The 27993-nt window shown below is 35.9% G+C and overlaps 2 protein-coding genes across 4 annotated transcripts; one reads left to right on the forward strand and one right to left on the reverse strand.

Moving 5' to 3' along the window:
- On the forward strand, positions 1 to 8001 carry LOC112046516 (coiled-coil domain-containing protein 149). The gene is made up of 8 exons (XM_052885146.1): positions 1 to 202; positions 284 to 424; positions 832 to 1071; positions 1987 to 2160; positions 4184 to 4456; positions 4790 to 4868; positions 5220 to 5358; positions 7046 to 8001. The coding sequence occupies exons 2-8, from the start codon at positions 362 to 364 to the stop codon at positions 7395 to 7397; spliced, it is 1320 nt and encodes a 439-aa protein (XP_052741106.1). The 5' UTR covers positions 1 to 202; positions 284 to 361; the 3' UTR covers positions 7398 to 8001.
- LOC112046164 (armadillo-like helical domain-containing protein 3) lies at positions 7996 to 27918 on the reverse strand. Of its 3 annotated transcripts, none has more exons than XM_052885143.1 (14): positions 27399 to 27918; positions 26074 to 26234; positions 25797 to 25964; positions 25268 to 25379; positions 24157 to 24321; positions 22554 to 22695; positions 21981 to 22060; positions 21495 to 21627; positions 19840 to 19924; positions 19091 to 19323; positions 18075 to 18201; positions 17315 to 17469; positions 16582 to 16790; positions 7996 to 15817 (listed from the first exon to the last, which is right to left on the reverse strand). In XM_052885143.1, the coding sequence occupies exons 1-14, from the start codon at positions 27665 to 27667 to the stop codon at positions 15805 to 15807; spliced, it is 2052 nt and encodes a 683-aa protein (XP_052741103.1). In that variant the 5' UTR covers positions 27668 to 27918; the 3' UTR covers positions 7996 to 15804. The 3 variants fall into 3 exon arrangements, with proteins under 3 accessions (XP_052741103.1, XP_052741104.1, XP_052741105.1); XM_052885144.1 differs by having other exon boundaries at positions 16577 to 16790; XM_052885145.1 differs by having other exon boundaries at positions 26074 to 26241; positions 27399 to 27539.
- Positions 27919 to 27993: the final 75 nt, after the last annotated feature.

Below are 27993 nucleotides of genomic sequence, written 5' to 3' on the forward strand. Positions count from 1 at the left end.
GGTGGTGTGAGTAAATATGTTCCTTGTGGTGGCTTAAAACATCATCATTGTTTGTTGTCTTTGTTAAAAAATAAAAAAAAAAACAATTTTTATGGATTTTGAAGGCGAAAATGTTATTGATTAATTTTATTTAATTTTAACAACTATGTACAACTACAAGATAAGATATTGTTACGAATAACGCCCATGGTCGAATGTCCACGTGAATATTAGGAATATTCGAATTTTAACATAAGAGATATATGAGGGAAAACATTAATCAAATATTTTTTTGTAATTGCAGTGAACCTGAAAATGTTATTATAATCAAACATGCAATTATAGCTTTGTAAAGCCGTTCAGGTCTAATTTACAATTTACCATGTTTACTAAACCTTTTAAAGTACAATTCCAAGATCAGCAATTGGATGACTATGTTCTTGAGGTAAGAATAAAAATTTTATAGTATTATTTTCTTTATGTACTTCAATAAATATAGTAAATATATTCTAAGATAAAAATGACCAATTAAAGGTCATATTTATCTTGGAATATATTTACAAATATTCTTACTAATATAAAAAGTGAAATAAAACATTGTATAGTAATATTTTGATTCAATAAAAATAAAGGCAGAATAATATTGTTTTGGGGTAAACCCCAACCAGAGAGCCTACCATAAAGGACTACAAAAAGCCAAAAACTCCCTAAAACCATTATCTTCTCATTCTTGTGATTTAGGTTGGGCTAGGGTGAACTTAGGTTTACTTTTCAAATCCAAACCTTTGTCACTTTTGAATTTGTTTTATTGTTTGGAATACTTTTGTTGTTTAAAGTATCATATTGTTTTAGAACTCAGTCCTCAAAAGTAAACTGCAAAGTAAAATTGATGCTCTGTGTATCATGAGTAAGGAACTAGACAAATGCAGTATGGAGCGAGACAGATTTAAAATACTAGTAGAACAGTTGAAATGCAAGAGAATTGTACAAGAATATACAAATAGCTGGGATCGGTTTGCACCAACCAATACTATAAGTGGTAGTGAAATATTAGCAAAGACTAAGGAACAAAATAATATGCTGAAATTAGAGGTAATTCTTTAAATCCATGTTTTCACACAAATATAAGACAATGTATTAGGATGGTAGGTCTAGGATGTCACACAAGATATGTTACAAAGAGTAAAAGAAATGTTGTCCAAATGAAATATAAACAAGAATTTAAAAAAAAAAAGAGTATTTGCCATATCTTTTAAATGTGACCAATATTCCTAGATCCCTCTAAACTAGTACGGAAAGACTATTAGGAGTGGGTATGACAATACACCAACGGGTGGGGAGCTCTTACCGTTGAGCTATTGAGGCTTAATTGATAGTCTGGCAAAACCACAGGGCACCGCTGGTAAATACATGAATCACTTTAATGTAGGCTGCTGAAATTAGCAAAGATTAGATATTCTCTGTATAAAGTACAAAATAAAAGAAAAAATCCAGCCCACCCATTGTGGGGCCTCTGAGAGCCGATGTAAAGTTTGACCTCCTCAGAAAGTCTCTAGATTTATTTATTTGATTTATTATTAAAGCAATTTTTTTAGCTATGATGGCTCAATGGATATGACCTCTGGGGCATGGAACATATTTTCAGTTATGTGGATTTTAAGAAATTAAATATAACATTCCCAGAGAATTTTTTAAATTCTCTTCTCAGATTGAAGATGGTGTGGGTTCGAATCCAGTCTGGGGCATGCACCTTCAATTTTTCAGTTTTTACCTTTTCAAGAAATTAAATATCACATGTCTCAAATGGTGACGGAAAAACATTGTGAAGAAACCTGCATATGTGAGAATTTTCATAATTCTCTAGGAGTGTGAAGTCTGCCAATCAGCATTGAGACAGCATGGGGAGTATTAGCCTAACCTCTCTCATTCTGATAGGAGACTTGTGCTCAACAGTGAACTGAATATATGGGTTGTTAATGATGATGATGATGATTTATTTTTAAATAGGTAGAAACACTGAGAAGTAAATTAGAAGAGGCCGAGGATGATATACTAGCATTGAGAAAGCAACTGCAGAAGGGGCAAAATTATGAGGAATTTAATGAAAACAAAAAATCATGTCAAACATCAAGAAATGATTATGAACAACTTATACAAGAATTAGAAAAAGTAAAGAAAAAGGTAACCAGTTATATATTATTAAATAGATTTGTATTTCAAGTTGTCTTAATTTACTAACACTTTTGAAACATCAAGTTTGATTATAATATCTATTTGGTCCATAGTTTGCTGTCAAGAAAATCAATTCTTCTAAAAAATTTTTTTTTTCTATTTTCTAATTTAAATTTCTTTGTTTTTATACAAAACACTAAAATTAAAAAAAAAATAGAAACGTAGATAGCCTGTGTTGCAATGTGTATGCAAAATTTCATACTGAATGTAAGTCATATTATAAAGTCTGATTTTTCTTTTCTTCAATTGATCTTAGATCTTAGATATTAGTATTTTTTTATTTATATGATTTTTATATATAAATACTAGCGGACCCGGTCAATTTGTTCATTTTGACATAAGTGCACTTATTCTCTATCCCTACTCTACCCCTACTCTACCCCTACCCTACCCCTACTCTACCCCTACTCTACCCCTACCGCTTGACTCTTAAATGTTTGTATGGGAAATAGAAAAGGGCAGTTTTTAGGGTTTTCCCGGAAATTATTTGATTTTTTCTCACCTTTTAAACCTTCCCTATACCTCTACGAACATTTCAAGATCAAGATAAGATAAATCCGTTAAGCCTTCTCGAGTTTTAGCGAGACTAACGAACAGCAATTCATTTTTATATATATAGATAGATATAGACTAGTGGACCCGGTCAAGCTTCGCTTTGACTTATGTGCACTTCTTCTCTATCCCTACTCTACACTACTCTACCCCTACCATACCCTACCCCTTGATTCTTAAACGTTTGTATGGGAAATAGAAAAGGGTTGTTTTTATGGTTTTCCCGGCAATTATTCTAATTTTTCTCATCTTTTAAACCTTCCCTATACCTCCACGAACATTTCAAGACCAAGATAAGATAAATCCGTTCAGCCGTTTTCGAGTTTTAGCGAGACTAACGAACAGCAATTCATTTTTATATATATAGATAGGATATCATCTAAATATATATAACTCAAAGGTTATATATATTTAGATGACCACTGAGCAGATTGTTATAATATGATCGAGATATTATGACAGGCATCCTCTAAGAAAGGATTTTGATAAATTCCACCCATGGGGGATGAAAGTTTGTATGGACAGTCCTTCATTATTAGAGTTATAGTTTGAAAATTTGTTCATAAATCATAAAAAAAATTGGAAATACAATGTGATTCAAGAATTTTTAAAATTCAGCCTCTAAGGTGATGAAATAGATTGATTTCCACGCGGACGACCGCTAGTCCTAAATAAGAACAAATATCACTTTCTACTTAAATATTAAAATTATTTATAAAATTAATTTTAAATTAAAACAACATAAAGTATTATTACTGTATTTTTTTTATAATAGTAGTATAATTGTACTAGCGGACGCCCGCGACTTCTTCCGCCCATAGACCTCCTTAATCCGGCCCTCTCGCAAAATCCGTTCTTAGTGGACCTCTTACTATCTATAAACTACTTTCCAGCCAAATTTCATCTTTTTACGTCAAGCGGTATTTAAAATTTCGTGATGAATGACCTTTTACATTTATATATGTCACCGTTAGATTGTAAAATACGTACGTTTATGATCTCACACGTGATATTATAGTCAGGGCCGGCCCGTCCATACGGCGAACGGAGCAGTCGCTCCAGGCGCCAAATCCTAGAGGGCGCCTAAATGAATAAAGAATGTTGGTCACTCCAGAGTATGGTCGAGATCTTCACGTTCTATACTTACTTTGCACTTACAATGGTATAGGTAATAGATATACATTATTAGAAGCAAACAGGAGAGGCGTCATAACTGGATCTCGCTCCATTCTAAAATTTACTTCGGGCCGGTGCTGATTATAGTCTGTCGTCAAAATGTGAACTGAAAATACTGATTACAATTTAACGTGATATTTTTCGGTATAATAAAATCTATCGGAAGTGAAACCGTTAAACAGATTATAATATCCCGAGTGAGATTTTACAATCTAACGGTAACATTTATAATTTGTTTGTGCAGTATCAACAAATTCAACTAGACTACAGGGCTACAATAGATGACAAGGAAGAGTTGGTATCTGATCGTGACTACTATAAAAACAAGGTTCAACGTTTAAACCATCAAATAAGCTTTATACTGACAAACAGAACAAAGTCACAGACAGAGAATGATACGCCAAAACCCATTGTCGATATTGATGCAGTTTTGACAGAAAATAAATATCTACACGAGAGAATTACACAACTACAAGTCGAAAAAGAAATTGTGAAGAGAACTCTGACTAAATACAAGGTATTTATAGTTTTTATTTAACTCTAGCCGACGCCTATTGGTTTCACCCACGTAGTTCCCGTTCCCGTGAGAATATTATATTAAAACGAGAGCACGTGACACTCACAAATAACGTGGCTTTCTAATGTTAAAAGAATTTTGAAAATCAGTTCATGATATCCAGAGATTATCCCCTACCCTTCATTCTTCTTCTTCTTCATTCTTAATAATATTAGTATGGATGAATATTGTAGTCTTAGATTAAGTAAGTATACTTGTTCTCAATTGGATTTTAAAGAATAAAAAAATTAGGTAAAAATTCAAGTCGAGTTTAAAAAAATGTATTTTTTTCAGTTTTTATTGGACAAGAGGAGCAAAAATGAAACATGGAATTTAAAAAAAGGTTATTCAGATGTCATGACACAAAAGCAAGGTAATTAATATACAGGGTGTCCCGTAATTAATGGATAAACGCAAATGGTAGATACACCAATTAATGTTACTTGCCTAAAACATAATTATGTAGTTTTCCATTGGTAAAAGAATTTTGAAAATTAGTCCAGTTTTGCAACCTTATTCAATAAACAAATAAATGAACAAAAAATTCTTCCTCTTTATATTTCTCTATTTTAGTATCTATTAATGTATGAATATGGGAATAAAATATTCTATGATATAGAAGCTTTCATTGGTGAATTGTTTAGTTTCATTTTTGGCGTGAAAGCTAACAAGCAATCGTGACAAATAAACTCTCTTTCGCATAAATATGTTATTAATATTTCAGTACGTGAGTATTTGGATGTTAACTCGAAGACGGGATTAAAAAGAAATTCTGCAGCTGAATTGAAATCTCTATGCTTGGGATTGTTTGAAGCTTTGAATGATAAATCTATAGCGCTTCAACACCAAAGAAGAACCAATCAGTGAGTTACTTTTGCTATATGCTATAAAATACACAACTAAATGCTTGTAGGAACCTACTCTTACTCCAGTAAGCCTAATGTGTCAACAACATATCTCCTGAAGTGAAAAAGACATTATCAACCAAGAAACGGCGAAGTTGAAATATCAATATTTTCGATTATGCTGCTATTTGTCTACATTATGCTAGCCACTTAGGGTCCAATATACCCACATGCCTGCAGCGCTGCCAGCGTTATGTTCTGTAAAACTCATGTTGGTAGCTATTTTTGCTTCAATAGGGTAGTCGACGGTTGTAAGACCTGTCGTGCTGTATGGATCAGAATGTTGGGCGGTGAAAGGGATGGATAGTAAACGAATGCATGTGAACGAAATTCGTATGTTGAGATGGATGTGTGGTGTGACAAGAATAGATAAAATAAGGAATGAGTATATAAGAGGAAGTCTGAAGGTGGTGCCAGTGACAGAAAAATTGAGGAGTAGAAGGTTAGCTTGGTATGGACATGTAATGCGTAGAGAGGAAAGTCATATTACTAGAAAAATGTTGAATGTACAAGTGGAAGGTCATAAGAGGAGAGGAAGGCCAAAGAAGAGATGGTTAGATTGTGTGAAAGAGGACGTGTGTGTAAAAGGAGTGGATGATGAGTTGACGAGTAATAGAGACGAATGTAAAAGATTGACATATTTTTCCGACCCCACTTAAGTGGGATAAGGGTAAGGAGATGATGATGAGGGTAGTCGACTCATATCAATAATAATAAATAAACAATATTAATTTCGCGTAGTCGACAATACAATCTATCAACAGTTAACAATCTTCTTCTTTGTCGCTGCGCTCTTTACAGAGCAGTCGAGGACATGTTGGAGGCAGATATACGCCTCACGAGGATTCGCCACTTCTCCCTGTGTGTAGCGAGTCGTGTACATTCATGCAAGGGGCCGCCTTCAGCAGATTTAATCTGGTCGGTCCATCGCATGGGTGACCTTCCGCGTGGCCTAGTTCCCTCCACCTTTCTTCTCACAACAAGGCGTTCGATGCACTCATTCCACCGGGAGACATGTCCAAAAACCTGAAGAATACGACTGTGTACTAATGTCGAGTCCTTGGAGTATAGAAACGTTAGGAACTCAGTCCAGGAGACTCCCAGCATTCGTCTCCAACACCACATCTCCAGAGCATCTATCTCCTTTTTACTCAACTTGTCGCAAAGTTCATGTCTCTGCAGCGTATAACAAAATATCACAATCTTATCGGTGGCTAGCATAAATCTTTTTCTTAAGAGGAGGACCCCTAGGAAGAGGAAACCCCGAAACATGTTATGTTTAGATGCAGAGGTGTATCTGAACAACGCGCAGCACACATTGGATCCCCAGCAACACTCCATGAGGCGTTCGGCGACCTGGGCGGCCTGCTGAGCTTCTGGAGCGAGCTCGGTTGGCTGGAGTGACTCCAGCGGGGACCAGCACCGAAGGGAGCTACGTACAACGGCCAAACCTTAGTGGCCAAGTGCGGAAAAGGCCCAGGAAAAGAAGAAGAAGAAGAAGAAGTCTTTTTCTTGTCTTGAGATATGTGGGTGGTAGCTGTAGTAGTGATACCATATACAGATTGTATAATTTGCCGCGTTTTTTCTGGTCACGCTTTCATTTGCCAGAGTCTTTTAAACATTCTATTTCTTGTGATTGTTTCAGAATACTGGCAAATAGAATAACGGAATTAGAAAAAACACTAGAGAGTTGGTGCAATGGTGAGAAGTGTGTACCATCTTTTCCCTCACAAATGTTAATAGAGGAACTCCTCGAATCCAGTTCTGTGAAGTCTGGTGAATTCAAAGACAAACCAGAGAGGGAACCTCTAGAGAATTTGACAAATAAAATAACTTCTGACAGCGAGGAAGAAATTTCAAAAAGCAAAGATGATTTGTCTGTGGATTTGGACTACGATAATGGCAGTGATAATGGAAGCCTGAAGAAAATCGTACTTCCACTAGAGCTGGAACAGTTGGTCAAAGAGGCTCTTGCTGAAATAAAATCGGTTCAATAATAGTAATTCACTTGTTTCTGGTATAGTTTGTCTGCAGGCTAATTCACTAACTTTGACGTATGCTAGTTGAAATTTTCGAAATTGAGATGCTATGTGACAAATATCATCCGGTGCTTACCGGTCGATGTAATACTGTAGGTAGATGACATTTCTCAATTGATTTGATGTTTATTGTAATAGGTGGATGATAAAGACCAAAATAGTGAATAGGCCAGCAGAACAAATTTACTATAAAATTGGCCTGAATCACTTAGGCTGTGCAAAACCAACCCAACATTCCATTTATAATGTATTATTTTACATAGAGATAGGAAAAATATATCTACTTAAATATCATATCTAATAAATAATTACCTCAAAATCAAGTGCTTGTAAAATTTCATCTTATTTTAGAGTATTTTATTAATAAGTGTTTTAGTTAGAACTCGCTGACTACGAGAACTAGTTAATTTTTAATTATTTATCATTATATTGTAATATACCAAAGAGTAAAACCTATCTAGTCTGACATATTGTTATTTTTAAAGATGCATTTATTATAAAATCATAATTATCATTCGATGGTCATTTATCTCAATGATATAAATAAAAAATATAATATTCATTCAGTCTTTTATTTATTATGAAAAATATAACATTCTGTTAAATGAAAATAAATAATTGTAATAGTTAACATTGGGTTTAAAACTCATGTTGTAGTAAAATAAATGACGTAATTGTTTTCACAAAACATACTATTTAAATTATGACAATAATATTGTTGAAATATAGACTTTATATTAAGAATAACAGAAATACACTAATTTTAAATTATTATTTTTTTTACATCAATGGCTTTAAATCAACTTAAACAGTTATCTCTCACTACATAAGAAAAAAGATATAAATACCTTATTAAATTATTGTTCTAATACAACATTAATTTAATTATTTATATTTTTTTGACTCCATTTTTACACAAAACAAATGTGTAACCGGATTTGTATTTGTCTGACGTGTCGTGTCGTGACACATCAGAACAGAATCGGTATCATACATTTTATATGGCAACATTTACACTTTTGTGTTGTGACATGTCGTGATGACTCCTGATTTGCATACAAAAAATATGATACCGATTCTGTTCTGATGCGTCACGACACGACACGTCAGACAAATATAAATCCGGCTTAATTCTCGGTAATAAGCATATGATATGATATCAATTTAATACATTTTAAATGTATATTTAAATTCACAGAGGGTACATAATAGGGTAGTTGACACTTTTTTTTAATAGTCTTAAATTGTTCATTATCATTCTATTAGATTGAAAAAAATATCATGTTTTTTTAAACGTGACAAAAACCTTTATTTTTTTGACTATACAAGCCCAAACGCTATCGGCCATGATGGTCTATATTTTATCGTTTCATGACGTCACGTAAACACTAAACCTTAACCAAACTGTTTAGCGGTTATTTAGTTTTGCGTTTATTCCTTTAGTACATCAAGTAACATTGTGACGTCACAAAATAGACAACAGCTTTTTGACGTTTGAAAAAATCGATAAAACACGATTTTTAAATTAAGTTATCCGTATTTATTAATATCGAGATATTTCGGACCCTTACAACTTGTACTATACAAAATTAATATTGTTTATATTAAATTTGATACGAGTCAACTACCCTATTATATCGTTTATTCTAATAGGTACAATAAAACATATATTGCCATGGGCAGGCGAGGTCTCATTTATGCCCGCAGATAAATATACTACTTTTATTATATTTATGGCGTTTTGTGGTTGTGGCCGGTGGGCCCATGTGCGGGAACCCTAAGACATCCAGCTAGCAGTAGTCTACGGTTTACGCCAGTACATCATTAGTTAAAGACTCAGACCAATCATTATATTTTATTGGACTTGTATCGCACTCAAATTCACCAACAAAATTATCTTTTTCTAAAGGGACAACCTCTCGACAGCATTTTTTGTTGGTGAATTTGAGTATACTCACACATCGAAAATATTTAACTAACTGTCCCGCCTTATTTATTTGAATAGGTAGGTACAAATATTAATAATGAAAAGGAAGTAAATAATTATTAATTAAAAGTATATTAAAAAAAGAAATCAACCGGCGGGCACAAATTTATATAACGTGGGTACAGGCCTTAATAATATATTTCACTTCTGTCCATTAATGCCCGCACTCCCCTGCGATCCACGGCGGCAGACGACGAACTTGTCCACCAGGGGCAGCGGCAGGCAGGATGGAGTCACGACAATTGGCGTTTAATTTTTTCAGTGAAGGCACGTCGCGCAGCTCGCCAAAACAGGCAACCTCGCGCCCAACAATTTAGTTCTCGAAGTAGGTACTAACTCCGCTCCCTATAGCGGGAACGATTTAGCAAAATTATATAATATATTGGAATTAGCAGTATTTGGTAATTGAATATAAAAAACTGCAGACGGCAGCGTCGGTCGCGCGAATTAGTGACGCGACCGTGCTTTGACAGACGTTAGTTCTGACTGGCTTGCCTACAAGGTCAAATCGCGACGTCAGCCGTCTAACGGTAAACCCGGCAAAAACCGCCGCGCGCGACTCAATGTCGAGCGCGAGCTTAAGTTACCAACAAAATAATGTTGCAACATTAAATTTGTAACTTTTACAAATTTATTGTTACATTACCCCGCCGGCCCTTACAAGGGTTTTATTTTAATGATAAAATCCGCAGTAATTAGTGAAACGATCATATTATTATGATCTTGTTTACTATCATTATTTTAACCACCATGTTGCATGTCTGTCAGCACAGCTGAGAAATAAGTATGCAACCAAGAGTGTAATTAAACTAAGTATATAAAAAAAATTATGTGAGTTATAAAAAAAAATTACGAATAAATTTATAATAATGCATGTTAACCCTAATTATTATAATTGACTTATTATTTTTAAGTCTTTTATATGCCAGGTGCCTAAGCATTTACCAGACATATCTGCCAAGACATAAACTAATGGAGACTTTTTTTCTATAATGCGACATTTTATGAATTTAGGGGCTAGTTTCTTACTGAAAAACTTATCTTTATCGCTTAAAACGTATGTACGTTTCATGACAATATCTCCTACATTATACTCAAAGGGCTTCCGTCTTGAATTATATTTTTCTGAATTTTTGACGTGAGCGTGATATAACGATTTTTGAACTTGGTCGAAAATATTGCACATAAAGCTAGAGTTTTCAGCGTATATGTCCCGTGGCATGAATACAATTTCGTCACCTAAATCAGTGTCAGTGTAGTGAGAACCACAGATTACTGTTTCTCGCCCAAAAACTAAAAATGAAGGAGTAAAACCTGTCGCCTCATTCACAGAGTTATTTATGGCAAATTGAACACTAGGTATAAACAAATCCCACGAACGGTGATCATTATCCACAAACATAGAAATACAGGTTATGATTGTTTTGTTGTATCGCTCCACAGTATTAACTTGTGGGGTATATTTTGGAGTAAAATATATGTTTGGAATACTATATTTTTTGAATAAGTCATTAGTGTGATTACTAACAAGTTGGGGTCCATTGTCAAGGAGAATGGTCTGAGGGACGCCGTGAATCAAAAATACCTGTTCCTCTAATATTTTGACGATAATTTGGGAAGTTGCTTGTTTAATTGGGAAAATTTGACAGAATTTTGAAAAACAACACGTTATAACTAAAATGAATTTGTTTTGTTTTTTTGTTACGGGCAACGGGCCCATTAGGTCAACAGAAATCATCTGATAAGGTCTAGAGCATTGTTTGGGGCGACCCATTTCACCAAGAGTGGGATGGTTTTGGGGCTTGTATTGAAGACAAGTGGAACATGAACCTACATATTTTGCGATATCTCGGTACATCCCTGGCCAGAAGTATCTAAGGGCGATACGCCTGTAAGTCTTGAAAATGCCCAAGTGACCAGCCGTTGGGTTGTTGTGATTTTCCCTGATAACGTTATCCCTAAACTCTGATGGAACCACTTCCTTCCATGAAAATTCATTTGTGAGATGGCATTTGTTCTTGGATAGTCGAAATAAGATGTTATTTTTTATTAAGTAATTAGGAAAATTAATTGGGTTGTTAAGACAGTTATTATAAATGTTTTTATACCAATCATCGCTAGTAGTCGCAAATGATTTGGCAGTGTTAATTACGGAAACCGGATGAGCTCTAGATAAGGCGTCAGGAATAACGTTATCAGGACCGCGACGGTGTTTGATTTCAAAATCAAATGAAGATAATCGAACACCCCAACGGGCTAGGCGACCTGTAGGGTTGCTAATGGATAAAAACCATTTAAGTGCGCTATGGTCTGTATAAACTGTAAAGGGTTGACCGTTTTCTACGTAGCAACGCCAATGTTCCAACGCAACTACTACAGCTAAAGTCTCGCGTTCTGTAACGCTGTAATTCCTTTCCGCTCCAGTCAAGGATCTGCTCATATAGGCAATAGGTCGTTCCTTGCCATCAATATACTGCGTGAGCATTGCACCTATTCCATAGCTGCTCGCATCCGTATGAACTTGGAAAGGAAGTTCATAGTTTGGACATGAAAGAACCGGAGCAGACACAAGACATGCCTTCAATTTTTTAAAAGCCACGTCTGCTTCTTCAGTCCATCGAAAAAGGTGGAGCGTTTTTCTTACTCGAGGTCAGTTTATTAAGTGGTCCTGCTATCGTGCTAAAATTTGGCACAAACCTACGGTACCACGTAGCGGTGCCTAAAAAACGTTTTACTTCTTTACGGTTCGTAGGAGTAGCATAATTGAGGATAGCTTTTACTTTATCCGGATCAGTTCGCAGCCCTTTCGCATCGACTACGTATCCTAAGTATTTGAGCTGACTTCGAAAAAATTCACATTTATCCAAATTAATGGTCAAGTTAGCTTTTCGTAATTTGTCTAGGACCCGAAGCAATAGGGAAACGTGGTCATCAAATGTGTTTGAAATGATAATGATATCGTCTAGGTACGCGAATATACGGTGATCTACTTCACCTAGCAATGCGTCAACTAGTCGCTGCTGAGTAGCTGGAGCATTGGTCAGTCCAAATGCTGTGGTTTTAAAGCGCAGCGTTCCACGGTTCGGGACGTAAAAAGCTGTCTTGTCTCGATCTTCCTCTGCTATAGGAATTTGCCAAAAGGCTTTAGATAGATCGAGGCTGGTTAAGTAACGTGCATCACGCAAATTATCGAGAATTTCTGAAATGTACGGTAAATTATACGCATCTCGTTTCGTGACCGAATTGAGCTTCCTACTGTCCAAACAAAAACGTGGCTGGCCATTCTTTTTAGTAACTAGGAGAACGGGCGATTGCCAAGAGCTCTCACAAGGTTCGATTACATCTAATGCCAGCATTTCGTCTACTTGTTCGACTAGGATTCTTTGTTTTTCAGGAGAGAGCCTATAGTACCTCTGCCTGATCGGTGGTGAATCGCCAGTATTAATGCGGTGAGTTATTAAATGAGTCCGACCTAATCCTTTATGTTCAAAGGAAATATCGTGAAATTGTTTTATAACATTATCTGCAGTCGCCTTTTGAGTGCTATCTAAATTATCATAAGAGTGAATTAGATTTTCTGAATTACTACAATTTAGATCAATTAACGGTTCATTTGACAAAGCAATTGAACCTAAGTATTTGGGACATAATTTAAAAGCCCGCCAAAAATCAATTCCTAATATAAGAGAGTAACGAATTTCTGGGACAACGTAAGTTTTTATAATATGAAATTGAGAATCAAAAGTAATAGGTAAATTTATGTAACCTATACTTTGCAGTATTTGACCACCGGCCGCAGTTACAGATATCGCGTCATCTGTAAATATCTTAAAATCGCGATTTAATAAGGTTTTATGCGCATTATTGCCTAGGATAGAAACACTAGAGCCTGAATCAAGAAGACCAGAGGCAATCGTGTCATTAATTTTTATATTGACATATGGTCGTATATCATCTAAAGGTTTGTAATTCAGAATTGTAGCAATATTGTAAGTGTTAAAAAACCTACGAACAGTTAATAACCATTCCTCCCATTCTTTTCTATGCACTGTAGAATGAGGCTTGCTACAATTCTGAGAATTTAGTTTTTTGAAGGAGTGTTACAATTAGGACAATCGGGTTTCTTGACACCTTTGTGACCACATTTAAAGCACAAGATTTCTGTATTTTCACAATTTTTAAAATTATGTGAATTGTTACGACATCTGGGGCAGTAGGGTAATTTACTAGTAGTATTAGAATTATTATTATTAATAGCGTGCAAATATTTTTCATTAATGTTGTTAGAATTAGGGTTAGTGTAAATAATAGGGTTTTTGTAACTATTTTGTTTATAATTGTAATTTTGGTTAAGATTTTGTTTTTGCGAATTTACAATTTTTGATTTATACGCAAATTCTGGCGCGACCATAGAATCTGAAGGTCCGGCAACAGGCTCACGAAATTGTACCATACGTGAATGAACGTTTTCATAATTTTTACATAATAGACGCAAATGTTCAACAGTTTTAATCTCTGTTACAGAAGCGAGCGTACTTGCATAGCACGGCCTAATATTATGCAATATAATTTCTAACCTGTCGTCTTCTGATAGGGGCTTCGATAGGCGTGAAAACATACCAGCCAGTATTGATAAATAAATAGTAATGTTCTCTGTTTGGCCCTGGGTTCTAGATCGAATCTCGGCTAATAGTCGGTAGTCATAATCGGGCTTATCGAAGTCTTGTTTGAGAAGCACGACAAGATCATCCCATGACGATACTTGGTCTTTCACGCTACGGAACCAGTGCAATGCATCTTCTGCAAAAAACTCAGTAGCAAAAGAAAGAAGTTTCGATCCCGAAATGTTACGAGCCAAGGTAAATTCATTTACACGCTCAATAAAAGAGCGGACACATGACTTCCCATCATATTTCAACTTGAGCACTTCGGAAGGAAATCTACTGTTACCCTCACAAGTAACTGTCACGTTAATTGGTGTGGGCGAAGGTTGGTTATCTGTATTAATACCGACCACGGCAAGGGGATCAACACTCTTTAATTTTAAATTTAGTAATTTATCATATAAATTTTTATAAAGCTCACTACATTGTGAGTGTTGATCTGAAGAAGCTTTATCGGGTTCAATTCTATTGATCCTATGATAAACGTGGAAGAGAAGATTTTCGATGCGATTTAGTGTATTTTTATCAAAAACCTCTTCCGCAAGGGTTAAATTAATTTTATTTAATAGTTCAAAAGTGCAAGATAAATCGTCTGAAGTGTCTAAATGCGAATATAAAATTTCTTCTGAGGGGTATAATTGTGATAATTTATTTATTTGCTTTCTTAGCTCTGCTACGGTATTGGCAGGTGTTTCACCTCTAACAGCCACTTCATATTCTAGCTCAGGCTTTTGTAAAGAGAAAAACTTTATCGCATGAGACATGTTGGTAAAAATGAAATATAGTGCTAAATCCAATAACAACAAAAATTTCTAATAAATATAAGAAAAGAAAAAAAAATAGTGAGTAGGGTAAGTTGTGAATGGCTCATAAAAATTATAAAAGAAAAAATAATTCCGTTCTGTTACAATAATTTAACGGAACGCTTTGGTTTGATGATGAATGGATTAATTAGCGAATGAAATGAATGAAATGAACGAGTTAATAGAAAAGGCAAAGATCACAACATAAAACTAAAAATAAAAGTTTTTTTTTTTTTTTTTGTAACTAGTGTGAACGCAGCTTTAGAATTAAGGTACTTATTTCTATACAATGAGAAAAAAATACAGTGAGAAATTTATAGTGCAGTATAATCTAGTATCAAAATATTAAATCAAATTAAATTACGGAATAACAAGAATTACAGAAATAAAAGTAAAGTAATTTGGGGCATTTACCATAGTCACAACAATGAAAAGTACTACGATCACCTTAGTTACTGCAAACCAACAAAAAAAAATTAAAGCGTTTTACAAAAACAGAAAAAAAATACCATCAACAAAACTAGCTATAATTGACAGAAGCGAAAGCCATTAAACCACGATCAGGGCGCCAGTGTCCCGCCTTATTTATTTGAATAGGTAGGTACAAATATTAATAATGAAAAGGAAGTAAATAATTATTAATTAAAAGTATATTAAAAAAAGAAATCAACCGGCGGGCACAAATTTATATAACGTGGGTACAGGCCTTAATAATATATTTCACTTCTGTCCATTAATGCCCGCACTCCCCTGCGATCCACGGCGGCAGACGACGAACTTGTCCACCAGGGGCAGCGGCAGGCAGGATGGAGTCACGACAATTGGCGTTTAATTTTTTCAGTGAAGGCACGTCGCGCAGCTCGCCAAAACAGGCAACCTCGCGCCCAACAATTTAGTTCTCGAAGTAGGTACTAACTCCGCTCCCTATAGCGGGAACGATTTAGCAAAATTATATAATATATTGGAATTAGCAGTATTTGGTAATTGAATATAAAAAACTGCAGACGGCAGCGTCGGTCGCGCGAATTAGTGACGCGACCGTGCTTTGACAGACGTTAGTTCTGACTGGCTTGCCTACAAGGTCAAATCGCGACGTCAGCCGTCTAACGGTAAACCCGGCAAAAACCGCCGCGCGCGACTCAATGTCGAGCGCGAGCTTAAGTTACCAACAAAATAATGTTGCAACATTAAATTTGTAACTTTTACAAATTTATTGTTACATAACTAATCAAATATAATCAAACACGACACACAACTTTGACGGCCTCCATTGCGCAGTGGTATGCGCGGTGGATTTACAAGACGGAGGTCCTGGGTTCGATCTCCGGCTGGGCCGATTGAGGTTTTCTCAATTGGTCCAGGTCTGGCTGGTGGAAGGCTTCGGCCGTGGCTAGTTACCACCCTACCAACAAAGACGTCCCGCCAAGCGTTCCAGTACGATGTCGTGTAGAAACCAAAAGTGGTGTTGATTTCATCCTCCTCCTAAAAAGTTAGCTTGCTTCCATCTTAGATTGCATCATCACTTACCATCAGGTGAGATTGTAGTCAAGAATAAAAAAAAATAAAAAAAAAATATCGATTCTACGGATGCAGTTTGTATGAACACTTTTGATCATGATCATTGACAGAGGGAGCGAGCGAGGCAGGTCCTATAGAAGGTATTAGTCTGAGGTGTGAGAGCACATTACGCAATGGTGGTGTAGTGGTGGAGCAAGGCGGCGGAGTGGTCGCGCAGAGCCGCCGCGTCCGCCCGCAAGCGTGCGGCACCGGAGGCGGCGCGCACGAGCCGGGCCAGCAGCGGGCGGTGCGCGCGCTCCGTGTACCGCTCGTACGCCTCCAACCCCTCCTGCAGCTTGAGGATCAGGCTGTCGTAGTTCTTGCGCACCACTTCTAGTATCTGCGGAATGGGGTAGTTGACTGGTATCAAATTTAATATAAACAATATTAATTAAAAAAAAAAAGTTAAGGATTTCTTTAGAAACTTAATTTAAATATCACGTATTTTTTTCAAAAAACGTCAAAAACGCTGGCATCCATTTTGTGTCACTTGATGTACTGAACGTCAAACTAATTGTTGACTTATATTTTTGTCAAACGCACCATTTGTATGGGATTTATTATAGTGACGTCATGAAACAGTTGAAATATAGACTGTCATGGCCGACAGGCGTTTTGGCTGGCTAAAATTTCCACGTCTCAAAAAAATATGAAAAAAAAAATGTCAGTCTAGTGGAATGATAATGAACTATTTAAAACCATTTAAAAAAAATGTCAACTAGCCTATTGACATATTGCCAAGCCACACCACAGTTGTATGATCGCGCACGTTGACTAAGCAGCGTACTGTGCAGACGAGGACTGCGATGTGGTTGTGTTAATGTGGAATGTGATTGTGATGTAGTTTTCGTATAGCTCCAGTACCTGATCCTCGGTGGGCGTGGACAAGCTCTGCGAGGCGAGCCACACCTCGATCTTGGGCGAGAAGTGTTGTATGATCGCGCGCACGTTGACTAAGCAGTTCGCGAGACGCAACGCCTCCGCCTTAAACTCTCCGTCGCCCGTCGAGTAGCGAAGAGCTTATAAAGGAATTAATGAAATTAGGACAAATTTAAGCAACACTATATTGTCTTGAAGAAGCCAGTTTATTAGAAACTAGCCCGCGATTGCACACTTTTATTTTTCTTTCGCGACAGAAAATAGCGAAATCCACCTTTTTTTAGCAGACTCTAAAGTGATTACAAATATAAGAAAACTAATGTCGAACAAAGGTTACGATTCACAACACTTGTCAGGACAACTTAATTAACAAATCAAACTGTAACCAAAATAAAACCCTAGAATGGCAGAGAATGACCTTGAGTGGAGTCACGCACTTGTGAACGATGTGTGTAGGGTTAAAGAATCCTTTGACTGATATCAAAGTCGTTGCAACGCGGCGATAACACATTGGACTGGGGTTATATAGGGTTTATAAATAGAAGGGGTTCAACGATAAAAAAGTCCTTCGTTTTTTTTAAATGAAATTTAGAAATTTGTGGGGTAAATTGAGGTTGAATTTTTTTAGGAAACTCTTTCAAGTTATTTTAGCGGTTTATTATATTGGGTTTCAAAGGGTTAACCCCTTATGTAAATAAATAAATTATTTAGGTAAATTATAGATATATGAAAAAAAATTGTTTACCCATATAGAAAAGGTTGTCGAACACTTGATGCATCCTTATCAGTTCGTAATACAGCTGGTCGTACGACGCGGGCGTCGGTAGGAACGTGTCGCCGAATGTTATGAACAAATTAAAGATATTCACTACCTGAAACAGATATCATACTGTTACAAAAGACCTTGTTAGTAGGTACATAAGGTTCACAATCGCAGCAGGACATCGAGTTTAATTATAACCAAACAAGTATGTAAGTCGTCTGTTATTTATTTGAATTGACTTTTAAGGTAAAGTTAACCTTACTGCATGGTTCTTAAAGTTTACAATTGCTTGTAGGTTGACATCTAAATTATAGACCCCATAGTTTCATCTTAGGCTTTCAATGGTGTCTTATTGCTTTGAATACTTGCATGTTTGTGGAGACCTCCGTGGCGCAGTGGTATGCGCGGTGGATTTATAAGACGGAGGTCCTATGTTCGATCCCCGGCTGGGCAGATTGAAATTTTCTTAATTTGTCCAGGTCTGGCTGGTGGGAGGCTTCGGCTGTGGCTAGTTACCACCCTACCGGCAAAGACGTACCGCCAAGCGATTTAGCGTTCCGGTACGATGCCGTGTAGAAACCGAAAAGGGTGTGGATTTTCATCCTCCTCCTAACAAGTTAGCCCGCTTCCATCTTAGACTGCATCATCACTTACCATCAGCTAAGATCTAAGTCAAGGGCTAACTTGTAAAGAATAAAAAAAAAGACCTCTGTGACACCTGCGCAGGTACCAGGTGTCACAGAGTAAGTCTCCACAAACATGCAGGTATTTGAAGCTCATGAGACGCCATTGAAAGGTTTCATCAGTGTGTCAGATCGCTCTGGAATCTTACTCTATTAAGTATAAATAAAAGGTACTTATTTACTTTTTATTAGAAATAATTGCGGCTTGAAAAGTTATGAATGAATTCATAACTTTTCCCGACTTTTCAAATTTGTTTTGTCGCCGGTGTTAATAGGCGATTTTTGACTTACAAAAATCAAGTATTATATATAGACCTGCTGTGCCATAGTAAATATGTTGTGTCTTCTCAGCAAAGTGCTCTCATTGGTGACCAGGAACTTGAGGAGTGCGATGAGCGCGGCCCACAGCGGCCGCCAGTCGCGCGACAGTCGCACGCGACAGCGCTTCTGGTAGCTCAACAGTCGCAACAACACGCCGACGCACAATTCGTACAACTCGCCGGGGAACTTCTTTAGTAGATGGCACATCATGAACTCTACTAGAAGGTCTGGAAAGGGTATCATTTAGGTTAGTATTTTATAGTAGGGGAGCCCGGGATGCCAAATTTGCAGTTACTAAAGCGTCGTTGGGACCGATTGCATTTGGAAAATTAAATCATAGGAAGAATAAATGGTTATTTACTTTTTTGCTTTTAACGGCGGAAAATACACTAGACTTTAAAAGCAATTTGTATTACTTTGGCTTACAGATATTGTCGAAAAATTTTAGCGATTAATTAAGAGACTATTTCCTTCAAAATAAGTAAAATATTAATCGCGCTCGTAACTCGAAAACTGAAATATAAGGGTTCTATTTTGTAACTTTTGGACCCTCCCATTCCATTACATTACGCTCAAATAGTTAGATTTATGAAATGCACACCTTTTAGTAATTAACTAACCTACTATATCCTTATCTGACGTTCTGGTTGAGTATTTATGAAGTTAGTTTTTTTTATAATAACCACTTAATATTTAACAGGGCGAAGTTGCAGGCAGTAGTTAGTGTATAAACATGAACGTACCTATTAAAGTTGAAGCTAAGGGTTGAGAAGGCGGTTCTTCAGGAACTATTTTTCTATGGCGCATTGGAAGTCTATACAATTGTACCTGAAAAAAAAAATTATATTCATATTTTGGTAAAAATAAAAAATAATATCATGTACTTTTTTATAATTTAAATTATACTTCTAAATAATTAAGATTCTACTTGAAACTATTGAGTTATATGTACTACACACTGGAGAAGTTGCTAAAAACAAAAGTCATGTCATCTGATTTATGTATTTGCTGCAGTGCTAAGACGTTAGTTAAGGCTTCCCATATACAATACCATTAAAATAGAGCCTCAAAGGTCAACAGTAAAGTCGTCGAACTCAACACTAAGGGGAGATGGTTCGATCCCCGCCCCGTGGACGATTGTCGTACTTGTACCCACTTCTAATACAGTCTTTCCCGACTAGTTGGAGGGGAATTGGGCATATTTAAAAGATAGGGCAAATAAATATTTAAAAAATATAAAGTATTATAAAAAGTAAAGATCGCTTATCTACTATATAAAAATAAGTCGGGTTTTCCTTCCCGGAAAATTCAGGAAGGTAAGGGTAGGGTAGGGTTAGGGTAGGGGTAGAGTTGGGTAGGGGTAGTTGCAAGTTTACATCGAGTTTGACGCGGACGAAGTCGCGGGCGTCCGCTAGTAGAATATAATAACATGTTATCATACGATCCAAATCTAGTACGCCATGAATTAGTGCGATGTCACATTATAGCGTTGATTTAAATTACGTGGCGTTATGTTACGTTGTTTTCCATAAATTTTAAACGAAATGCCACATTAAATCGTTGTGTATAGGTGATTGCGACGTCATGCGTCAACGCTACGCAGGTTTAGCATACAATAACGCATAACTTTGATTTGTCGCGGCAACCTAACAAACGCACTAATAAGGCACTATCCGTGGTGCTTACGCAATTCGCTCTATATAGTAAGCTAGCAAGAAACTATAAATTGCGGCGATATCGCAGTTGAATAGATCATAGTCGTGATGAGAGAGCGATCAAACTAATTAGATTTTAATTTTCTTTGACTTGAGAAAGAATACAATAAGAAACTTAAGCTAACTATCCTAATAATCATTCCCACATGGAATGATGACAAGAACACCGTAATATAATAATGGGGATGATGACTACTCCTAATAGGCTACTAGCCTGCTGTATAACTAAGAAGATTGTTTGCATATAGGCAGTTTAGATACCTAGAAACTCAAATCACATTTTTATTTGTGTAAATAATCTCGTAATTGTAATATTTTTATAAAACAAAATTGTATTTTCATCAAACCGCAAACGCCAATCATAAACTGTGACGTCATTCGCTACAAGGCATCGGTTTGTGATTGGCGCTTGCGGTGACGTGATTTATCACATGACTGAAAAACGCCAATCACGCTGTTATCTCTTTGAATGACGTCACTTGCTAACGTGTTGTGTTTCGGCAGCAAAAATTTTACGTAGATATTTTTTTCATTTATATTAAATTTTTTACTGGTTATTATTTATAGCTTATAATACTTCCATAATTCAGTTTAAACACTGTTTACAAAAGAGGCAAGTAGCCTATTAATATACAATTTAAAAAACCGTCATCATAACTATTTGAAGAATTTTATTGACTTACCTTAAAAGTAAGATTTTGGTCATGCATAATAGAGTTAGCGAACTGTTCCTCTACGATACACGTGAGAGTGATGAAACATAAACTGCACTTGTTGATGCTGCTTTCTGTCCGTGTGTCCGCCATTACTATTGAACTGAAACGACATGGAAGTTTCAGGAAGGATCCCTAATTTTTTTAAAAACATAATATAGCCTGAAACTATTTTTCAAATCGGACCAGTAGTTCCTGTGATTAGCGCGTTCAATAAAACAAACAAACTCTTCAGCTTCATAATATCAGTATAGACACCAAAACTGTCTGTAACTTTTATACAGCTAAAAAACTATACAGTTTTGGATGAATTTTGGTACCGTGATGGAAGGAACCTTGGAGCAGAAAATAAATAAATATAAGGTTATTTATTTTTATTATATAAGGACGTGAAAAGTAATACGAGCTTATGTAACGAAATCAATATTAAGTATCTGTTGTATAGCAGGTACTTACCAATATTGAAAGAATGTGACTAATAAATTTGTTGGCTGCTCGTTATCCAAAGCTTGGATCTGGGCTAAGTTTGGTGGTGTCTGAAAGAACAAAACAAGAGACATGTTTTTCGAAAAATTTCTCTTTTAGGGGTCGTAGTTCGTACCCCCCCCCCTCCCCCCTCTCATGCTTGAGGTACATCAGGTGCATAAGCAAACCAATAAAATACAAAACTGTGTATGTGAATGTAAAGCATTACATTCAATACCATGTTAAAGAGCGCTGCCCCATTACTGTGTTGTGTTCACATAGCTTTTTTCATGTATTCTATTTAAATATTTCATATATTTTAAATGAAATGCTTCATTCAAGCGTTGCGTCATCGCAGGCGACGTTTCAACAACAGACAGTGCTTATTTGTTTTGTATGCATTATTGAGACTAAGAGCATGCGTCGTCCGATTTAATTTGCGCGTGGTGTCAGGTGTCGCATACAATGCATTGATCCGTTGCGACGGCACTATGCAACGCTCTAATGAGGCATCGCCCTTAAAATTATTTTTAATTATATCAATTAATTATTAAATCAAGTTACCTGATGTGGCGGTAAGGTGGCGGGAGGCGAAGGCGGTGCCGAGGAAGCGGCCGCGGAGGAGGAATGTGCCAGCGTTGTCATGAAGTTGCGGTTCAAGTGCGACGCTTCGTACAGCGCCAATAGCATGCCCTCCTCGCCGCCCCTGCCGATACAGGAACAATATATTGTGTATCTATTTATTTAGCAGCAATGGATTAAGTTTATTTATGGATCAAGGGCATAGGTTCCAACCTATGCCCTTGATCCATAATTCACTAGTCTTATAAGATTTCCATCCGTCGCATAATGATGTTTGCTAGTGTAGTGTTTGCGTACTATCCTCAGACTAAATACATAAGGACTAGTATCGCACCCAAATTCACGAACAAAATTTTCTGCCATTCTCTAAGGAAAACAAGCTTAGATTTCATACATATCATATACTAAACTAGCAGTTTTTGTTCGTTTTTTACACCATTCAAGTACACAAAAGGTGTTTTTACGGAGGGTTTTAAACGACGGACACGATTGTAAACTCTGAAACATCGATTCTATAGAGACGGTGTTTATAATCGCATAAGATCGTTGATCATATACTTTGACAGAAAAATAATGTCTTGCGAGGCAGGTCTTTATCTAATTAGTCTGATCACCATCCAGTGTGATGTTGAATTTACTTATTTCCATCTGTAGCATAATGATGTTTGCTAGTGTAGTGTTTGCGTACCATCCAGTGTAATGTTGAGTTTACTTATTTCCGTCTGTCGCATAATGATGTTTGCTAGTGTAGTGTTTGCGTACCATCCAGTGTGATGTTGAATTTACTTATTTCCATCTGTAGCATAATGATGTTTGCTAGTGTAGTGTTTGCGTATCATCCAGTGTAATGTTGAGTTTACTTATTTCCGTCTGTCGCATAATGATGTTTGCTAGTGTGATGTTTGCTAGTGTAGTGTTTGCGTACCATCCAGTGTAATGTTGAATTTACTTATTTCCATCTGTAGCATAATGATGTTTGCTAGTGTAGTGTTTGCGTACCATCCAGTGTAATGTTGAGTTTACTTATTTCCGTCTGTCGCATAATGATGTTTGCTAGTGTAGTGTTTGCGTACCATCCAGTGTGATGTTGAATTTACTTATTTCCATCTGTAGCATAATGATGTTTGCTAGTGTAGTGTTTGCGTATCATCCAGTGTAATGTTGAGTTTACTTATTTCCGTCTGTCGCATAATGATGTTTGCTAGTGTGATGTTTGCTAGTGTAGTGTTTGCGTACCATCCAGTGTAATGTTGAATTTACTTATTTCCATCTGTAGCATAATGATGTTTGCTAGTGTAGTGTTTGCGTACCATCCAGTGTGATATTAATTACTTCATGAACTATAAATAGTTCTTAATTTTTCTAAAAGCTGAATTAGTCAAGCTGTTCCTGAGTTCACTTAGCAACCCATTTGGCGATTTACCTTTATATACAAGCAGCTAAAGATTCTGTTTGTTGACGATAGGTTGAAGCTTATTGGTTGCTTGCGTAACTGTACTAGCCAATGGGGTGAAGATGACTAGCTCTGTTATTTTTTATATACATGTGAGAAAACAGAGTTTCAGCGGTGTATTCTAGGACTTACATATTCCTTTGTCCCCTGACAACTGGCTGTGTTTCGTCACTGGTCAGAAATATCCCCCCCACCATGCTGGTCAGTGAGGAGAGCCACCCCCCACCACTCGCCTGCATGCCACCAAATGTTGACATCACAAAGTCATTCAGAGCTGCTGTTATCACTTGACCATATCTGCAAACAAAGTGTTTACATGAAAATACACAAAACATAATCCTAATTATTCCTCATCTGTGAGAAACCCTACTACTACCATACCCTACTCCCACTCTACAGCTACCCTACCATACAGGGGATGAGTAGGAACCCCTAGGTATACCCCTACAGACGGAAGCTTAAAAAATGGAGTAACTTCTTCCGTTTTCCCAACATTTCCCTTCACTGCTCTGCTCCTATTGATTGTAGTGTGATGAAAAGTATACTATAACCTGTCCAGGAGTATGAAGAATAATTGTATCAAGTTTTATTAAAATCCGTCAAGTAGTGTTTGTTTTTATAACGAACATACAGACAGACAAAAATTTTACTAATTGTATTTTTGGCATAAGTACCCCCATAGTTATTTCATGAACAGAATTGACCTCTCTACAGATTTATTATAAGTATAGATATAATGTTTTTAATAGTATTACAGCTTAAAATATTGTAATTTTCGTTCGTGAAATTGTAAATCACACTTCACACTAATATTATAAAGGCGAAAGTTTGTGTGTAAGTGTGTAAGTATGTTTGTTCCTCTTTTACGCTGCGGCTAAAAAATCCATAGTTCCCGCGGAATTTGTGAAAAACTGAATTTCACGCGGACGAAATCGCGGGAGTACGCTAGTTATGTATAAATTTGATTATTTAACTGATTTGCTACGTATAAACTGAAATTTAAAAATGTTAATTTAATTTTTTATATTACTACAAAAGAGATCTGGCAGTTGTAACACAAAATCTTTTAAAGATTTTAGCGCAATTGCCATCTCAACCTATATTTGTATGGATAATGTTTTTAGCTCAATAAATAATTAATTGTTATTAATTGTTGTTGAACTTAAATCCTTAAATGTACTTCTTTTCCTTATTTCAATATTTTAAAAATGAATAGGTATGGTTAGGTATGTTGTATACTTACCCATTTAATGCAAGCTCATCATCAAGTATTGACAATTTTACGACATATGGATTAGCAGATTCTTGTTTTTTATAATTCACTAAAAACATTAGGAGCATCACAACATCATAACCTAAAAAAAAAGAAAATTTAAAACATTTCATTTAACTTCCTAATATATTATATTACTAGTGGACCTGGTCAAGCTTCTGACTTGGCTTTGTGACTCATTTTTTATCGACCTACCCTCACTTAAGAGAAAAAGTGTAACTACCATGCATTTCAGTCAGTCCGCACAAACGAGCTTGGCTCTTAATTGTGAAGGGTGGCCTTTGTTTTACTCAGCTACAAAGACTGACCTAGAGAACAGATGTATATAACCAGCCAAAGAGGGAGTTGCTGATAGAAAATCTACTGTGCAGATCCCGAAAACGACTAAATTATCCATCCAAGATCAAACAGAACAGTGGCTTATAGCAGATTGCCATGAACCAAAATAACAAAAAAATAAGTGTCTTGGTGAATCTTAATACATAAAATTACATATTACCATGTTGTTGCCTCTCAGTAGAGGTGCACAGTAATTGCATCAGTGGCTCAAACAGTGAATGCAACATTAGATATTCCACGAGTGGGTTCTCATCAATATTATCAATGCCAATTGCAATTATTAACAGCAACTTTATAACCATTGACTTGAGACTGTCGGGTACATCACCTGTAATGAGATGTTGTTTGTTGAGATAAATCTTTATTATCTATATTAAGTTTATTATTATCTATGCAAAAAAGTAAAAAATTAAAAGACAAAAGTTATTGTTACAAACCTGCCAATACAGTGCTGCAGTGTTCTAATAGTTTTTGCATTTTGGAATTAGCATTATCTGTTCCTAATAATATAAACTTTATATTAATGCTGGGGTCCTGCCCAGCTCTTTGGTACATTGTAGTTAATATTGCACTGAATGTTTGAAGTGCATACACCAACCTGTAAACTATATCTTTTTAATATTCATAATTGACAAAATAAAGTAAAACACATTACTAATTAGTCGTGTACATCTTCATAATAGATAAGCGTAAGTCAGGAATCCATAGAACATTTTGTACAACTGACTACTATCAAGTAAATTTTTTCGTGAGTAACTTCATCTTGATGAGACGATAAATTTTTTTATTTACGAAAATTCTTCATTTTGGTAGCTAACTGAGTTACCAGGAAATAAAAATTACTCTCGACGCTCAGATATCAGTAAAATTATATTTGTATTTAATTTTCAGTTTTAAAAAACCAAGTTATTACAAGATGTGTTACATTTACATGTTTAAAAGCAATTATTATTTGCTAAAGCGAAAATCATATTATACTTTATCTTTAATGATAAAATATCCCTGATACTTGTAGATTGTTATAAGATTATCTACTTTAATAGCCCTATTTGAGTTGTATAAGTATAATAACAAAATTTTTTTTTTTCTTGGCCATGCTGGCCAATCTCATGGTGAGATTAATCAAGTATGCAGAAAATATTATAGTGCACACATATTATAAAAAAAAGCTGTGATAGCGTAGTGGATACGACCTCTGCCACAGATTCCAGAGGGTGTGGGTTCAAATCAGATCCAGGACATGCACCTTCAACTTTCCAGTTGTGTGCATTTTAGGAAATTAAATGTCACCTGTCTCAAATGTGAAGGAAAAACATCGTAAGGAAACTGGCAAAGCAGAAAATTTTCTCAGTTATCAGCGTGTGGGAAGTCTGCCAATCCGCATTGGGCCAGCGTGGTGTACTTTTGGCCTAACCCATTCTCATTCTGAGAGGAGATTCAAGCTCAGCAGTAAGCCGCATATGGGTTGATAAAGATAAAGTGTGTGCACAAGCACATGTGCACTCTCTTTTCCCTCACTCATAAGATAGATCAGGCACAGAACCGATGGCTTTACGTGCTCTTCGAAACACGGGGTGTACCAACACCGCCAACTCCAGGCTGATATTAAGAATTTTCTTGTAAGAAAAATTCCAATAATGTATTTTTTTTTTGTTAGCGTGACCCGACATTCGAATGAATTCTATTGAACTAATTATTATTAGTTTACTGAACATCTGTAAGTCCTACCAATAAATAAAAAACTTATATTAGAAAGTTATACCTTATATGGTGTTCCTGTCCTAGCATATCGATACATTGTACAACCAATAGATTGATATTATCTTTTAAATTATTTAACTGTTCGACTGTAAGTTTGTGTATCTCTGCTTCTAGTTGTGGTATCTTAGGTTTGAGGAGGAAGAACTCATCCCAAAATGTGGGATTGTCACTTGTTAAATCTTCACCACGAAAAAATGATTCGTATATCTGCACAACCTTCTCTTTAAGGTGTCTTTTAGAACCGGAACCACTTCTTTTTCGTGTAGCCATAGCTATTTTTTATTTAAAACTCTGTAAATGTAGGCAATCAGAATAATTTATTGATGATGAAAGCAAAACTATTAGTTTTTGTTTAACAGAATTTCACATGTGTCTCCGTTTTATATTTAAGTTTAAGTTGTAAATATTAATTTAGCTATGAGAATTGATAATTAAATATTCCTTAATTTTTAATTGATTATTTAATAATTTCAAGTAAATGCAAAACTAATCAAAAATAATATTTTCTTCCGAACCACAAACGTCAAATGAAGTTTTTTTTTTACAGATCACAGAATAAAATAGGAATTAGGATACCTATCTTCATTTGTCGTCTG

Source organism: Bicyclus anynana, chromosome 13 (genome assembly GCF_947172395.1).
Source record: "Bicyclus anynana chromosome 13, ilBicAnyn1.1, whole genome shotgun sequence".
In the NCBI taxonomy this organism is placed as follows: domain Eukaryota; kingdom Metazoa; phylum Arthropoda; class Insecta; order Lepidoptera; family Nymphalidae; genus Bicyclus; species Bicyclus anynana.

Excerpts from the sequence above, each read along its gene's own strand:
- LOC112046516 (XM_052885146.1), top strand. The coding sequence starts at position 362 with ATGTTTACTAAACCTTTTAAAGTACAATTCCAAGATCAGCAATTGGAT. Across the intron at positions 425-831 it reads TGGATGACTATGTTCTTGAG|AACTCAGTCCTCAAAAGTAA; the intron begins GTAAGAATAAAA and ends ATATTGTTTTAG. Across the intron at positions 4,869-5,219 it reads TGTCATGACACAAAAGCAAG|TACGTGAGTATTTGGATGTT; the intron begins GTAATTAATATA and ends TTAATATTTCAG.
- LOC112046164 (XM_052885143.1), bottom strand. The coding sequence starts at position 27,667 with ATGGCTACACGAAAAAGAAGTGGTTCCGGTTCTAAAAGACACCTTAAA. Across the intron at positions 25,380-25,796 it reads TACTGAGAGGCAACAACATG|GTTATGATGTTGTGATGCTC; the intron begins GTAATATGTAAT and ends CTTTTTTTTTAG. Across the intron at positions 16,791-17,314 it reads CCACGCCCACCGAGGATCAG|ATACTAGAAGTGGTGCGCAA; the intron begins GTACTGGAGCTA and ends CCCATTCCGCAG.